Genomic DNA, 14,809 nt, shown 5'->3' with positions numbered 1-14,809 from the left:
GAGACGGGCAGATTCAGACACGGTCTGGGAGACATCAGGGAAGGTTCTGGTCATCACAGAGCCTGAGGGGTGGGGAGGGAAGGCGGCCAGGAACGCCGAGGCTTCCGGTCTGGGAACAGGGCACGTGGTGATGGCACTCGTCAGGAGCAGGAGTTCACAGGAAAAGGCAGAGCTCCTGAGGGGCATTTTATTGGGTGTGTGTGTGTGTGTGTGTGTGTGTGCGTGTGCGTGTGTGTGTTCTGCTGGGCTGTGTTCTTTGTGCGGGCAGGAGGAGGCAGTGGATTCTGTTTCAGAAACGCTAAATTTGTACAGCGTCAAATGGAGACGTCCTAGCAGGCAGCTGGCTAGGAATCTGGAAGTTCCTGAGTGGGAGTCTAGGCTGAAGATAAACTCTGGGATCTTCTGTTTATAAAGCGACAGTTGAAGCCATGGGTTTCAGAGGCTGCCCAGGAAGGGATGTCAGGTGAGAGAGAACCGATTCTTCTAAAACAGCACAAACTACCAATTAAAACAGCACGATGTTTACGATGGCCAAAAAACACGAAATGTACAACCGGCGGTCCCAAAACGGCAAACCAAGTGTCATCAGAGGAGGGGTCCATCTGTCCCCGAGAAGGCACGGAGGTGGGAGAGAGAGGCAAGATCGGTCAGAGGGGCAGGCCAGAGAGTTCCACGTGCAGCCTCGATCAAATATGCAGGACACTCACACATTGGCTGCTCATCAATAACTCAAAGTGCACGCTGAACACTCTAGTGCGAAAACGTGCAGGGGAGCCAGGAAACACACGGCAAATTTCTGAATGGAGAAGGGACCCGGTACACATCAAGACACACAAAGCATAAAGCTTTTGTTCATTCGACAAAAAGACTCGTTCTCCTAACCTCAAACCGTGCCTCACCAGGGAATCAGAATGCAGTCTATGCTCTGTTTCAACACGGGAAGTTACTCCCCTAGAAATACACAAAACTGGTTCCCTCTCATGCAGGTTAAAAAAGAAAGAAGAATCAGTAATGACAACAGCGACCAAAGTCCTCTCTTCAGTGAACCTGTCTGCGGGCACTTCAAGCGGCACCACCACCCCGACCCCCCTCCACCAGACTCCCCCAGGCACCCCACTGCTCACGCTACCTCGAAACCCTCTCAGTCGGCCCTGCCATCAGATGCACTCCTTCCCTGCTTTCTGTAGGAACCACAGGGACCCATCATAGAAAGACCCGGTTTAATTTGGGAAAAGAATATTTTGCCTCTTATTTGTGCTTCAGCTTTCCGGAGGACGGCCACAGGGACGGATGGGGAGGCCGAACCGATCGAGGCCGCATGTGCTCCCATAGGCTCCCCGGAAGACAGCAGCTGAGGGTTAGGGTGACAGGAGAGGACGGTGGCAGTTTCTCTCACAAAGCGAGGGCACGAAAGGAAACGAAGGGAAGGGAGGAGGTGGGAGAAGCAGGGAGACTGAAGACAAGAACCACGAGCGACAGCTGATCTGGAGCGGGAACCAAAGACACTGTTTTAGGCGATCGAGAAAGTCTGAACGTGGACCCGGTATTTTTGTTAAGTATGACAATGACGTACATGGCGATTCTGTTGAAAGAATAAAAGGTCCTTAATGGTTACAGACCCTGCTGAAGTAGTTATGGGTGAGCTCACAAGATGCCTGAAACCTGCTTTAAATACACCAGGGGAGGGGCGCCTGGGCAGCTCAGATGGTGAAGCATCCGACTTCGGCTCAGGTCACGATCTCACAGTTCGTGAGTTCCAGCCCCGCGGCGGGCTCTGTGCTGACAGCTCGGAGCCTGGAACCTGCTTCCGATTCTGTGTCTCCTCTCTCTGCCCCTCCCCGACTTGTGCTCTGTCTCTGTCTCTCAAAAATAAATAAATGTAAAAAAAAAAAAAAAACAACCGTAAATACACCAGGGGGAAAAAATGGGGAAAATAGATTTAACAATAGTGGCAAAGCACTGCCCCCGCCGCCAGAGGAGGGTGACGGGCCCCTGGCACTGCCTGGACCCTTCAGTCTCTCAACTTGGAGAGGCTTGAAAATGTCCGTATCAGTGTTCGGGGGGTTTTGTCTTTTTTTTTTTTTTTTGCGTGTTTTTGCAAAAACAGGTAAACCAAAGAAGCAAGGAGCTGAGTCAGATCCTGCTTTATTTTTCCTTCAGAACCACAACTGTCTCCACCTTAGCACATTAAAAATAATTCAGGATGCATGATGTGTTGGAGAGTGGGTGTAAGAGAAGGGAAAATGCCTAGTTCTATACAGAGTAGTGCGTACTGAGAATGTACTATAACTGTCTGTTTCCAAAACTAAGTGAGTCTGACTAATTACACCCCAATTTGTATTAAATGCGGTAGGATTCACACCCTGGCACTCAAGAACCTTATAAATAAGAAGTCTACCATCTCCCCAAACTGGAAAACTGACCAAGATCCTAATATACCATCAGAGGGACTGGGTCCTTTCCCTCCACTCCCAGAAGGAGTAAAACTGTTGAAAGGCAGCCCCCGAGATACACGAGCACGGCTTGCTCACCCCTGGGCAGAACAACCGCTCCGGCCCACCAGGCCGCTGGCAGATCTCACAACACTTCCGTTAACGAAAAGGATGCATCTCAGTGTCACCTCGAGAAACTGGGAAACCGGAGTCAAGGACGCGAAAAGGCCCAGGGCTGAAATCTAGGGTGAGAAGAAGAAGCCGTGCTTCGAGAAGAAGGACGACAGATGGCACGACAACACCTCAAACTAAAATCCTGCTCAAAACCCAACGTGCACAGCACTCGGGTCAGAGGAAAAAACCAGAGAAAACAGGACAGGTGGCTCAAAATGTCTTCGGGAGAGCGGACGGGGCTTCGGGAGGCGGCCGGCTGCCACACGGAGCGAGAAAGGACAAAACAGGAATGCGCTCCGGCAGGACCCGTGCCCCTCTATCCCAGCCAACCCGAGGAACAACCTGGAAGCGGCTGCCCGCGGGGTTGGCTTGTGCGCCAGGCCACCTCCTCAAGAAGCACTCCACCTGCCAGATTTCTGCACACCTCGCACCCGCCCCCCCAGAAGACCAGACTCGGGGCTCTCCTCACACTGCGGTCACACATGCAAGGCGCCTGGGGCCCCCGCAGGTCTCCCTAGCTGTTTTGACAAAGGAAATCTGAATGGATGCAATAAAGCCTAAATAAAAATACAAATGCCCGCTTAATGCAAAAAACATAAAAGACAAAAAAGAAAAGAACACACACACGTTCAGAGACGTCATTAACTTACTGATGCACTTCACTTCATACGTGGAGGCAGGCACAGGGCTGGCTGCGAGCAAGGAAGAGGGGAGGACGCGTGGGTCTCGCTAGGCCCTGCCCTCCCCCACCCTCCTCTCTGCGGGCTAATTCCAGCACCTCCTCACCACAGCCTGACACTAGGGAACTGACCCGTCCCGAGCGGGTTTGCAGCAGGGCCGGTGGGGACCGAGCCCACAGCCAATCTCTCCCTCCTGCTTTCGTCATCTGGTCTTAGCAAGAAGCCAGGAGGCACCTAAGGAAAAAGGGACTAGAAACAAAAACAAACAAAAACAAAAAAAACGGGATGAAACAAACAAAAATGAAACACAAGAGAGAAGAACAAAAAGTCAGCCTTGTGGTCGTGGGCCATTTAATCAACAGCGGTACCCCGGCAAATAGCTTCCCTGTTTATTCAACCTACAGAAACACATCGTTCACACTCCTAATAAGGGGTTTGTCAACAGGACTTTGTAGGATTTAGGAAGATGTAAAAACAAAAAAAGAATTCGCCACATTCCCCACCAAAAGGGCTCTGCTCCTAAGGGAGGTATTAGCTCACTGAAGGATCAAAGTGTTCCGTGGGGAACACGTAGATCTCGTGTCCGAAAACGGACCACGGGGCGACATTTCAGAGCTGAGTTTCCGTCAAACCCACCTCCCGAGTCCTCGTACTCAAAGCTCAAGTGCACACGTGTCGGCTGATCAAGTGCAATCTGAGAGACTACTATGCATTTAGCGCTGACACTCGAGGGAACAAGGAAAATAATACACGAGGTCACTGCCCCCGAGGAACATTCGAAATAGCTGTGTGGAACCCTGAGAATGAAAGAAACGCTAATTACAAGGGGGAGTAGCTACCACGGATGACCCTGATAAGGGATCGAGGAAGGGGAGACAGACCCTAGCAGCGGTGCTCAGAGGCCTGGGAAAGTCAGCTGGGTCAGCGGGACGGAGATTCAGAGGACAGACGGGAGAAGCAAGCAGCGAAGGGAAGGAAGGAAGGGTGAAAGGGGTGTGAGGGCCAGAAAAACACCGTGTGGCAAGCCAGGACAGCACAGAGCAGACTTAAACGTCCATGTTCGTGAAGTAAGGTGAAACAGAGAGGGGAGGACAGGAAGGGCCTTGCGAGAGAGCAAAGGAGTTTAGAGCGGGTGGGACAGGTAAGAGGTCAAACAGGCGACTGCCGGGCAGACACAGCGTATGGCAGCCGAACGTAGGGCGACCTGTCCGCGTAAAAGACCTAAGGACAGAACAAATAACTCAGGTGGTGCAGGGAGAGAAGGGGACAGGAAGCGCGTGACCCGAAGGCACGACCAGAGGACAGGTGTGCTGGGACGCAGACGGTGGGCGCTCTGGAAGGACGGGGCTTCTGAAAGGAGGGAAGCTGGCCAGAGCAGGGCAGGAGGGGAGGGCACCACGTGGCTGGCGCTGATGGCCGGACAAGGTGGCGGTCCGCGGGGTGGCAGGGCACGTGGCAGAGCCTCTCCCATCACGCGCTCCAACTGGTCAAAACGACGGCTGTCCTCAGGTGAAAAGGGATCATTGGCAAGGGGGCGCCTCGCCGGCGAATGCTGGCAGAGAGCCGTCTGGGCCGCGGGCTTTCCTCCCCCTCGGGGCCCTGGCCTCCCGCGTGTCCCTCCATTTGCTCTCCAGCAACTTTACCCTACCTCTGGGTCACGTAGGAAGGGGCCCTTAACGGTCAGCGGGGGGAAAGCTGTCACTGAACACGTCTAAGTTTTAAAATTATGTTTTAGCTCAGAAATTTCCACGCGCAGCCCTCTCGAGCCAGCACGCCAGAACCTTCCTGCCCATCCAGAGCCCCTTCAGTCCCCCTCCCCACGACCCAGGCAGGGGAGCTTGGCTGAGACTGGACAAGTCCAAGGTGCCCTTGCGAACAAGAACCTTCGGAAAACACCGCGGGCACACGAGGGGCGCCAGAGGCCTGGCAGGATAAAGAGAACCGAACGCGGGCAGCAGACCTCTACCACGAGGTGTGTCTCAGGTTCCTCACCCTCCGAGGTGCCTCAGGTGGTCTCGGGTGATTTCTCAACTCACTGAGGCTCTCCCGTTCCGTTTCTGGGCAAATATGGCATGAGAGCGGGCCCTTAAAACGCCACAACCGTTTTGCTGGTTTCTGCAGAAACTCCACCTCCGTTTTGCTGGTTTGCCATTTAATTCAAATGGGTTAGTGAGAACGCTCACATGATTTCCTAATGCCACGGGTACACTGATCCCAAAACAAACGCTACACTGAATCGATCAAATGCAATTAACATACTTGATACACCCTCCCCCCCCCCCCCCCCCCCCCCGCCCCAGCAACTTACACTACTCACTGTTCCCCTAAGCCATTTTCAGGCCATACTAAATTACAGTAATGCTCTCGGTTAACAGACAAGGGCATCCGTTCACGGAGTGGCATCTTCCCCGACAGTCTCCTCCCCACGGGACCCCCGTAAAGCAGGGCTTGGATCCACCCCCAGATCCCACAGGCCGACCACCTGCCCAACGCCGCTGTCACCACCACGTGCTGTGAGTAGCGCCGCACACTTTCTGAGGCTCGCTCTCAAAAACGTTTCCCTTGAAGCCATAGTTCCGTTCTTGCTTTAACTGGCCATCTCTCTCCTCACTCTGAATGAGCCGCAAAGACTATTTCTACAGGAAGTCTGTTCTACTCCTGCTTATCCTCAAGGAAAAAAACGGTGATAGAGCAAGGTAAATGAGGATTTTATGATGTACAACTTCAGCTTGAAAAAATGGCAAATGACACCACACCAAAAAATCACTAAAGACTTAAAAAACGTTCTAGCTTCTAATTCCCGAAGGAAAACACATTTCGTTTTCAGATTAAAAAATATTTTCGGGGGCACCTTGGGTGGCTCAGTCGGTTGAGCATCCGACTTCAGCTCAGGTCATGATCTCCCAGTGGGATCGAGCCCTGAACCGGGCTCTGTGCTGACAGGGAGGAGGAGACTGGTTGGGATTCTCTCTCTCCCTCTCTGCTCCTTCCCTGCTCGTGCGTGTGCATGCACACACTCTCTCTTTCTCTCAAAATATATAAACTTAAAAAATATATATTTTCTGGGACGCCTGGGTGGCTCAGTCGGTTGAGTGACCGACTTTGGCTCAGGTCATGATCTCATGGTTTGTGAGTTCAAGCCCCGCGTCGGGCACAGTAGAGCCTGGAACCTGCTTCTGATTCTGTCTCCCTCTCTCTGCCTCTCCCCCACTCATGCTCTGTCTCTCTGTCTCAGAAATAAATAAACATAAAAAAATTTTTTTAATTAAAAAAATAAAATAAAAAATATGTATTTTCTCACAACTCAAAAGAAAATGATTTCTTGCTTCAAAATAAAAGCAATTTAAAAATGCATTAATTTTAAAAGACTGGGAGGTGGTTCAGAATTTGAATTTCAGTCTCCTGTAAATCCATGCATAAAAATGGGCAGGACAAACTTTACCATTTTGAAAATAACAAAGTAAGGAAAATAAGGAAGTTGATCGCTAGACAGTCAAAACTCCTCTTTATTAAGCTGGTGTCTGCAGAAGTGACCAAAATACCTTTGCCACACAGAATCAGGGTTGCACGGAGCTTTTTTTTTTTTTTTTTTTTTTTAATTTTTTTTTTTTTCAACGCTTATTTATTTTGGGGACAGAGAGAGACAGAGCATGAACGGGGGAGGGGCAGAGAGAGAGGGAGACACAGAATCGGAAACAGGCTCCAGGCTCTGAGCCATCAGCCCAGAGCCCGACGCGGGGCTCGAACTCCCGGACCGCGAGATCGTGACCTGGCTGAAGTCGGACGCTTAACCGACTGCGCCACCCAGGCGCCCCTGCACGGAGCTTTTAAGATAGTATTTCATGTTTTAGAAAACAGAATGGCTCCTGTCCCCCTGCCCCACCAGGCCTGGCCCAGTCCTCGGGGCAGTCCTCTGCCCCACACGGTGCCACTGGGCTCTGTTGCTCCCTCACCCCTCTCCCCCAGTTCCACCAGCCTCTACCAACTGAAAAGGGTCAGGCCGCCAACCCTGGGCAGATAATCCACAGGCTGGCCAATAACCTACATCCTAGCTCCAGGGGAGAGATGACCGGATCAAGTCTCTCCAGAATCTGAACTAGGAAACAAGACCAGAATCGGTCACTTAGAAACTGAAACAATATAACAAGAAATGCCACAAACTGGGGCCTGCGGGGTTTTGAATAGCTCAAAGAGCACGTGAGCTGAAGCCACAAGGGAGGGAAGACCAGGAGCGAGCAAAGCAGCCAGCTGGTAGGAGAGGGGGGCTCCCGCGTACGGAGCAAGGCAGAGTCCCACGGGGTAAAGTTCCAGGGACAACTGCTGCGGACAGACGTTCCCCAGAGCTGCCAGGAACCACCCTCCGATGCCAGGTCCTTGGAGCTCAGCCCATCCAACTTGCGTTCCTGCATTTCTGTGCAATTCACATCACCCCACATGTGCTCCCACGAACAATGCCCCTTCTCAAGCTCTCTGGAGTGGGTCTGTGCTGCACACAACCAAAAGCCAAAACAGCACGTATAACATGCAAACAGGAAACAAGCCTTTCTTGATAAACCATTCACAAAACATACTCAACAGGCCTAGTATTTAAGGGAAATACAGGGGCGCCTGGCTGGCTCTCCATCAGTAGAGCACAACACTCTTCATCTTGGGGTTGTGAGTTTGAGCCCCACGTTGGGGGTTAAAATGACTTAAAAATAAAATCTTGAAAAAGAAAAAAAAAAGGAAATACAGAACTAGAAACACCACCCCCACACCAAAAGTAAAACCCCCAAAACCTCACACTGACTGAGGAGAGGCACAAGGCAACTTTCTGAGGTAATGGATGGAAAGGCTCTACAAGTGACGTGTTGGTCACTCTTCCTTCAAAACCGATCAAAACGGACACTGAGTATGTGACCATTTCACTGTATGTAAATTATACCTCAATTTACAAAAACAAACTCCCTAAATCTAAATTGTTTCCTTGAGAGGACTTGAGTTTTGGGGGCTATTTTTCAAACCTACATTGACCCGGATAAATCTCACAACCAAGGTTGAGCAGAAACAACCAGATGCAAAAACACCTGAGTTTCTAGTTAAATACAGAAACGAAACAGCCAACACTCATCAATGGTGTTCAAAGTGAGAGCGGCGGCCAACTTTGAGGTGGGAGGGAGGTGGGGAGTGGGACTCGGGGAAGAAAAAACCCTCTCCACATCCCTCTTCTACTTTAACAAACAAAAAGAACAAAATCCAGAGGAAAAAGTATTTCATCAGAATCCTGCTTCTGAGGGGCAAAGGGGGAGGGAGAGAGAGAGAGAAATCTTAGGCAGGCTCCACGCTCAGGGCAGATCCCCGCGCGGGACTCGATCCCGCGACCCTGAGATCATGACCTGAGCTGAAATCAAGAAATGGACACTTAATCAACTGAGCCACCCAGGCGCCTCAACTCAAATCCGTGTATCAACCTGAGGTGCAGTTTTAAAAAAACAAACAGGGGGCGCCTGGGTGGCGCAATCGGTTAAGCGTCCGACTTCAGCCAGGTCGCGATCTCGCGGTCCGTGAGTTCGAGCCCCGCGTCAGGCTCTGGGCTGATGGCTCGGAGCCTGGAGCCTGTTTCCGATTCTGTGTCTCCCTCTCTCTCTGCCCCTCCCCCGTTCATGCTCTGTCTCTCTCTGTCCCAAAAATAAATAAACGTTGAAAAAAAAAACAAAAACAAAAAACAGGCAGGTTTTGATTTTCAGAGACTGACAGTTTAAAGACACTTCACAAACTCTAGCCGTGGCTCGTCAGCATAAAAAAAGAACAAGTAAAAATGGGAGAATGGAGACAAATGATAAACATCCGGCTACAGATCAAATCTGAATACATCCAGCTACAGTCAAATCTGAATACTTGAGACAGGCCAAAGAGTAAATCAAAATGTAAAGTACTTACAGCCATAATTAACTCAAAGGGGTGTTTATACACCCTCACTGGTGACTGGTATTTCTGCACCATGATTGTAACACAACAGCAAACCTCTCACACCTGCAAGACACAAATGCATTGCGATTAAAAAAAAAAAAAAACCCGTGATACAGGGAAAATTTAAATCCGTGTTTACTCAGCAAACCACAGCCCGAGTGTAGAAAGGGACCTCAATAGGTCGCATCATTCTCTACACGCAAAAATCAAAAGATGCTACTTTGATTACACGAGGAAGGAGAAGGTAATGAGACAGTAAGAGTCGGTGAAGGAAGTTCAAGTGTAATGAGGGAATCCCCTCTGGTCGGCCTCCTGGGGCCTCTCCAGGGGATGTACGGGGGTACAAGATCCCAGTCCTTTCCGGCACTGAGATGTTACGATCCGAGTATTAGTTCCCGAATCATTTTCTCTTCCACAACTTTTACAACAAGCCAAACCAAAATGATGGCACTTCGGGATATGAAGTCTGGAGACACACAGGCATAAAAGTGGAAGAAAATACTACCGTATCTCAAATGATGGAAAACTCCTCAAAAGCGAGCTTCGAAGTCTAACGGTCCATCCCTGTTTTCTAACTGCGGTGACCACAATTTCAGAGACTTGTCTTCACGGGGCGGCAACACCAAGCACTCTGGCTAGAGGCTCCCCTGAAACTTCCAAGCCTCAAATAGCTGTGGTATCTGTCGGCAATCAGTTCAAGTGCTGGAGCCTACTTCCCCGAGGTACCCCCTGGCACCTTCCCCGAGGTACGTATTCCTGCCCCGGTGGTGCCAGCCGCCGTGCACTGTCGTGAAAAAACACACTCTTTTTGGTGGGGGGGGAGTCCTCCGCGAGACCCTACTTCCCTATTTAAAAATGAGGAAGAAAAAGAAATCCAAAGAACCTACTTGTCCTGCTGAGGATAATCATTAAGAAGGTTACTTCATGCTGGATACTGTGAGGGGCTATTCCAAAGTACAAAATGGAAAATACTCAAGGAGTCCAAAGTCTAGCTGTAAAAAAAAAAAGAAAAAAGAAAAGAAAAGAAAAGGATTACAGAAATATATTTTATTTCAGAAGATTCCTATCTACGTTATTACATTTAAACAGGTCTGGAACTCTCTCCGGCATGTTTGTGTAGCTTATCTCTCTGAAGGAACAGGTTATGTTGGAAAACAGCGCTGACAGTCTGAAAACTGCCACACAATTACTCTCGGTGACCTCAAGCACGTCCCTTGACTTCCCGTGGACTCCGTTTCACCTCTGTACAATGAGGTTTGGAGTGCGATAACCTTGAAAGACTTCCAGCTCTAAAATCATGACACGCAGAGCCCCAACTCCGGAACTCTCCACCTCCCCTGGAAGCCCCGCATTAATCCTAATTCTGGGACTGGCAGGTCCTGATGCGCTGGGACCACGATCTATTCCGTTTTGCAACCCTGGCGATGCTGGAGCACAATTTGAAAACTGGGAAAACGGATGTCCGAGGATCTCCCAGAGAAGGGGAGGGCGATTACGGGGTATACAAAGGGATGCGGGGGGCTGGGAGACTCAAAAAGCAGTGCTCGGCTGAGATACTCTAACATCCATTCACGATTCCACTGCCCGGCAGAACCCACGCTGGGGAACCTGCTAATTCACGAACTTCTGAACTCCTGCCAGTTCCCAGCTTCGGATGCTCGGGTCCAGAGAAACCTCCTCCGCGGGAATCCGGAGTTACGACGGCCAAGTGGCACCCCGGACCCGGGCAGCCTCTATTGCATGACAATTGGTGCTTAGAAATCAGCCAATGGCCAGACCCAGGGAGTCCACCGCGCGCAGGCTGAGGGCAGCCGGGCCCTCGGGCCGGTACGGGGGCTCCAGCGCGGCGGCCCCCGCCGGCCCCCAGCCCCGACCGGCCCGGGGGAGGGGAGCCGGGGACGGGATCAGACCCCAAATTCTGCCTCCCGCAGGGAGGGCTCCCGGAGTGGGAAAGCGGAGGGGGGAAGGGGGAGTGCGGGAGCGGGGTGGGGGGGCGCTCCCGCCGGGGCGGAGGAAGCCGAGGGGCCGCGAAGGGCCCCGCGACGCCGGGAGGGGCCGGGCCGGGCCGGGGGCGCGCTCGGAGCCCGCCGCGGCGACGCGCGCCTACCTCTTGTCAGAAAGGCCGGGCCCGGAACGCGGGGCGGCGGGGGCAGCTCATGCCGGCGGCTCCGGGGTGCCGTCGCCGTTCCACTGCCTGCGATCGCAGCTCCGCCGCCGGTTCCGGGGAGTGGACCGGAGGGTGGGAGGGGGGGCGGGCAAGGGAGGGGCGCGGCGAGGCTCCAGTGGTTGTTACGGGTGACGGGGAGGGCGGGGCCGGGCGGCCGGAAGGGGAGCGCGTGCGCGAGCGCGGCCGAAGGACGGAGGCGGGCGCTACGACCGTTGCTAGGGGAAGGGGAGGAGGGGGACGACCCGGGCCGAGCCGCGCTGCGCAAGCGCCATCTCGGCGGCCGGCGGGCGTGGGAGGAGCTCGGAGCTGGCGCCGGCCCGGACGCAAGGCTAGTCTCGCAAGAGGCCGCTGGCCCCGCCCTGTTTTCGTCACAGGGCGTGGCTAGGCTGAGGGGCGGGGCTCGCGGGCCGCGGTGGGGGTGGCGGGAGGCGGGGCGAGACACCGGAGGGCGGGCAAGCTGGGCCTGGAGTTGCGCCGAGTTGGAGCAAGCCGGTTCCTGCCAGGTCAGAGTCAGCTCGGGGCCGGGGCCAGGCCGCTGCTGCGAGGCCCGGCCGGCGCCCGAGGTCCGGTGCCTCCTCATTTTTTATGGACTGCTCGGGGGCGGCAGGCCTCCCCCTGCAGCGCCCTGACCGCATTCTCGCCGAGTAATGCAGCGGAGGCGAGTGCCAGGGCTTGGGAGGGGCTGGGTGGAACCGAGCATCGTCTTGTCAACACGTCCAGGCCGCGCGATGGAAGGAACGCGGGGCCAGGTCAGCCCCTGGGGACCAGGAGGGCTGCATTCCAGCGGGACAGCCGCACTTCCAGCTGTAGCTTCAGAGCGCGAGGGTGATGCACCTTGAGACCCGGCGCCTTACGGGGAGCGAGGGCTGGAGGGGGGCACGGCGCACGTCCCCCCACACACCTCCCTCTCCCCACACACCACAAGGCTGGCTTTACCGCCAACACACAATTTCTCCGGCCGTGTCACTACTGCGCCCTTTGCATTAGTCACCCTGGGTGGCTACACTTCGGATGCTGCCCCTGCACAGAACATTTCCGGAACTGCTTTGGAATTTCCTTCAGGGTCAGTTTAGCAGGCACCCAAGAGCACCATTTATAACTTGATCACACCCTATTTTTCTCTGACCCTCATTTTCCAACTTGAGCAGCCACACTGCTCACTAGACTCAGCTCCGACGGGCTTCGGCCAGTTTGTAAAAATTGCATCCACCTTCAAAAGATGCTTTCGGAAAGAAACATCCCGGGAATGATGAACCTCCCGGTAGGAGTAAACAGCGGCACCCATGAAATGGTCTTGTCAAAAATTGACCTGATCTGATAAGCTCTAGGTGTAACCACCAATTTACTGGAAATAGAGAACAGAGAAACGTGCCAAATGATTTCAGGGGAAAAGAATCGCCCAAGTTTCAACTGTGGGAAACACTGCATGACAAACATATTATTTATCGAATCAATTCTAAAGGAAAAAGGGGGGGAAGGACCTAAAAGAGATTGGGAGACCATTGAGCCATACACTTATGGTTTGTAGGCTTTTGTGTATATATAGTATACTTCAGTTAAAACTTTTCCAAAAGGGGCACCTGGGTGGCTCCGTCGGTCTGTTAAGGGACCAACGCTTGATTTCGGCTCCGGTCATGATCTCACGGTTCGTGGGATCGAGCCCCAAGTCAGACTCCTGCTGCCAGCACGGAATTGAAATTCAGTCTCTCTCTCTCTCTCTCTCTCTCTCTCTCTCTCTCTCTCTCTTTCTCTCTCTCTTTCTCTGCCCCTCCCTCACTCATACGCATGCCCACACGCTCTCTCTCAACCCTTTAAAAAAAAAAAAAAACTTTTCAGAGGAAAAAAAAAAAAACAGAACTAAGACATTGACCATGAACCTTATTTCTGTCTTGATTCTCACCAGTGAAATACATTGTTATGAAACCGGGGAGTTTAAACACTTTGAACATGTTACGATACTAAAAAAATTAATTTTTTTAGGTGAGATAATGGTATTATAGCTAACATTTTTCAAAGAAGCCCTATCTTATAAGGATGTGCCCGGAAATATTTTGCAGTGAAATGATGCGGTGTTGGAAATTACTTTGAAAATAATCTAGGTGGGGAGAGGGAGGAGTAAGGGCTAAGACGAAATAAGATCGGTCCTAGGTTGATAATTGTTCATTGTATGATTCCGTCCGCTTTTGTACACTTGGAAATGACCAATGTTTGAGTTACCACATTTGAAATTACCAATAATAAGACGTTTTTCACACACACACAAAAGATGGCTTGTCACCACTGAGGCTTACGTTGGATTGTTTTTAAATCAGTTTTATTGGGCAATTGTCGAAAATGCACAAGAAACTCTCCCGAGCGACATACCACAGAGTTACGTGAAAAGATCCAGTCTCCAGTCTCTTTTTTTTAGCACATGTACATGGACCTCTTATTATGTGGCAGACACTGTGTGAAGCGTAAAGATGAGTACAGTGTGGGGGCGCCTGGGTGACTCAGCTGGTTGAGCGGCCAACTTCGGCTCAGGTCATGATCTCACAGTTCATGGGTTCGAGCCCCACATCGGGCTCTGTGCTGACAGCTCAGAGCCTGGAGCCTGTTTCGGATCCTGTGTCTCCCTCTCTCTCTGCCCCTCCCCTGTTCACGCTCTGTCTCTGTCTCAAAAATAAATAAACATTAAAATATATATATATATATATAATTTATAAAATAAACCATAAGGGACGCCTGGGTGGCTCAGTCAGTTGAGCATCCGACTTCGGCTCGGGTCATGATCTCACAGCTCGTGAGTTTGAGCCCCGCTTCGGGCTCTGGGCTGACCACTCGGAGCCTGGAGCCTGCTTCCGATTCTGTGTCTCCCTCTCTCTCTCTGCCCCTAAGCCACTCACATTCTGTCTCTGTCTCTCTCAAAAATAAGTAAACATTAAAAAAATATATAAAAAAAGATGAGTACCGTGTAAAAAGGGAAAGGGAGAAGTGTGGGGGTCAGGTGTGGCTGCCGGTGACCAGGACCCCCAAGCAAAAGTGTCATAACGGAACAGAAGTTTATGTCCCTCACACGTGAATGGTGTCTCATCATCACTATCAATTGCCGATGCCCCCAAAGGACCACCCTGATGACCCAAGGCTACGGTGATTAAGTCAAGTCCAGCAGGGGAGAGCTCCACCTTAACCAGAGTCAGCCTGGAGACACTCTTGGTGGGTCAGCGGGGGGAGGTCGGGGGCACATTTCAGGGGATGTGAGTCTGGGCTTAAGCGTTCGAGGCAGCTGTCTCAAAACCGGGACCAGGAAGGACTAGGTCCGTTCGGTGATGTAGTTGTTTAGACCTGATGGGTACAGCAAGCAGCGGGTCTTGAAGATTTGAGCCTCGACGAGTACACGGCCGTCTGCTAAACAAGCTGTTTGCCAA

General features: G+C 52.0%; 1 protein-coding gene across 2 annotated transcripts in view; it reads right to left on the bottom strand.

The window, feature by feature from the left end:
- SEC14L1 (SEC14 like lipid binding 1) overlaps positions 1-11,465 on the bottom strand; it is a 52,554-nt gene extending 41,089 nt beyond the window's left edge. The window contains exons 1-4 of one of the 2 annotated variants that reach the window (XM_030295742.1): positions 11,343-11,465; positions 10,123-10,227; positions 9,741-10,019; positions 9,206-9,298 (exon numbers count right to left, since the gene is read on the bottom strand). In XM_030295742.1, coding sequence (XP_030151602.1) covers positions 9,206-9,268 — 63 coding nt within the window. In that variant the 5' untranslated portion in view covers positions 9,269-9,298; positions 9,741-10,019; positions 10,123-10,227; positions 11,343-11,465. The remainder of the gene's footprint in view (positions 1-9,205; positions 9,299-9,740; positions 10,020-10,122; positions 10,228-11,342) is intronic. The other variant, XM_030295741.1, reaches the window with a different exon arrangement.
- Between the last annotated feature and the right edge of the window lie 3,344 nt (positions 11,466-14,809).

Source organism: Lynx canadensis, chromosome E1 (assembly GCF_007474595.2).
Source record: "Lynx canadensis isolate LIC74 chromosome E1, mLynCan4.pri.v2, whole genome shotgun sequence".
NCBI classification, from domain to species: Eukaryota; Metazoa; Chordata; class Mammalia; order Carnivora; family Felidae; genus Lynx; species Lynx canadensis.
The sequence above is the reverse complement of the archived record's forward strand: the minus strand, read 5'-3'. Positions and strand labels throughout refer to the sequence as shown.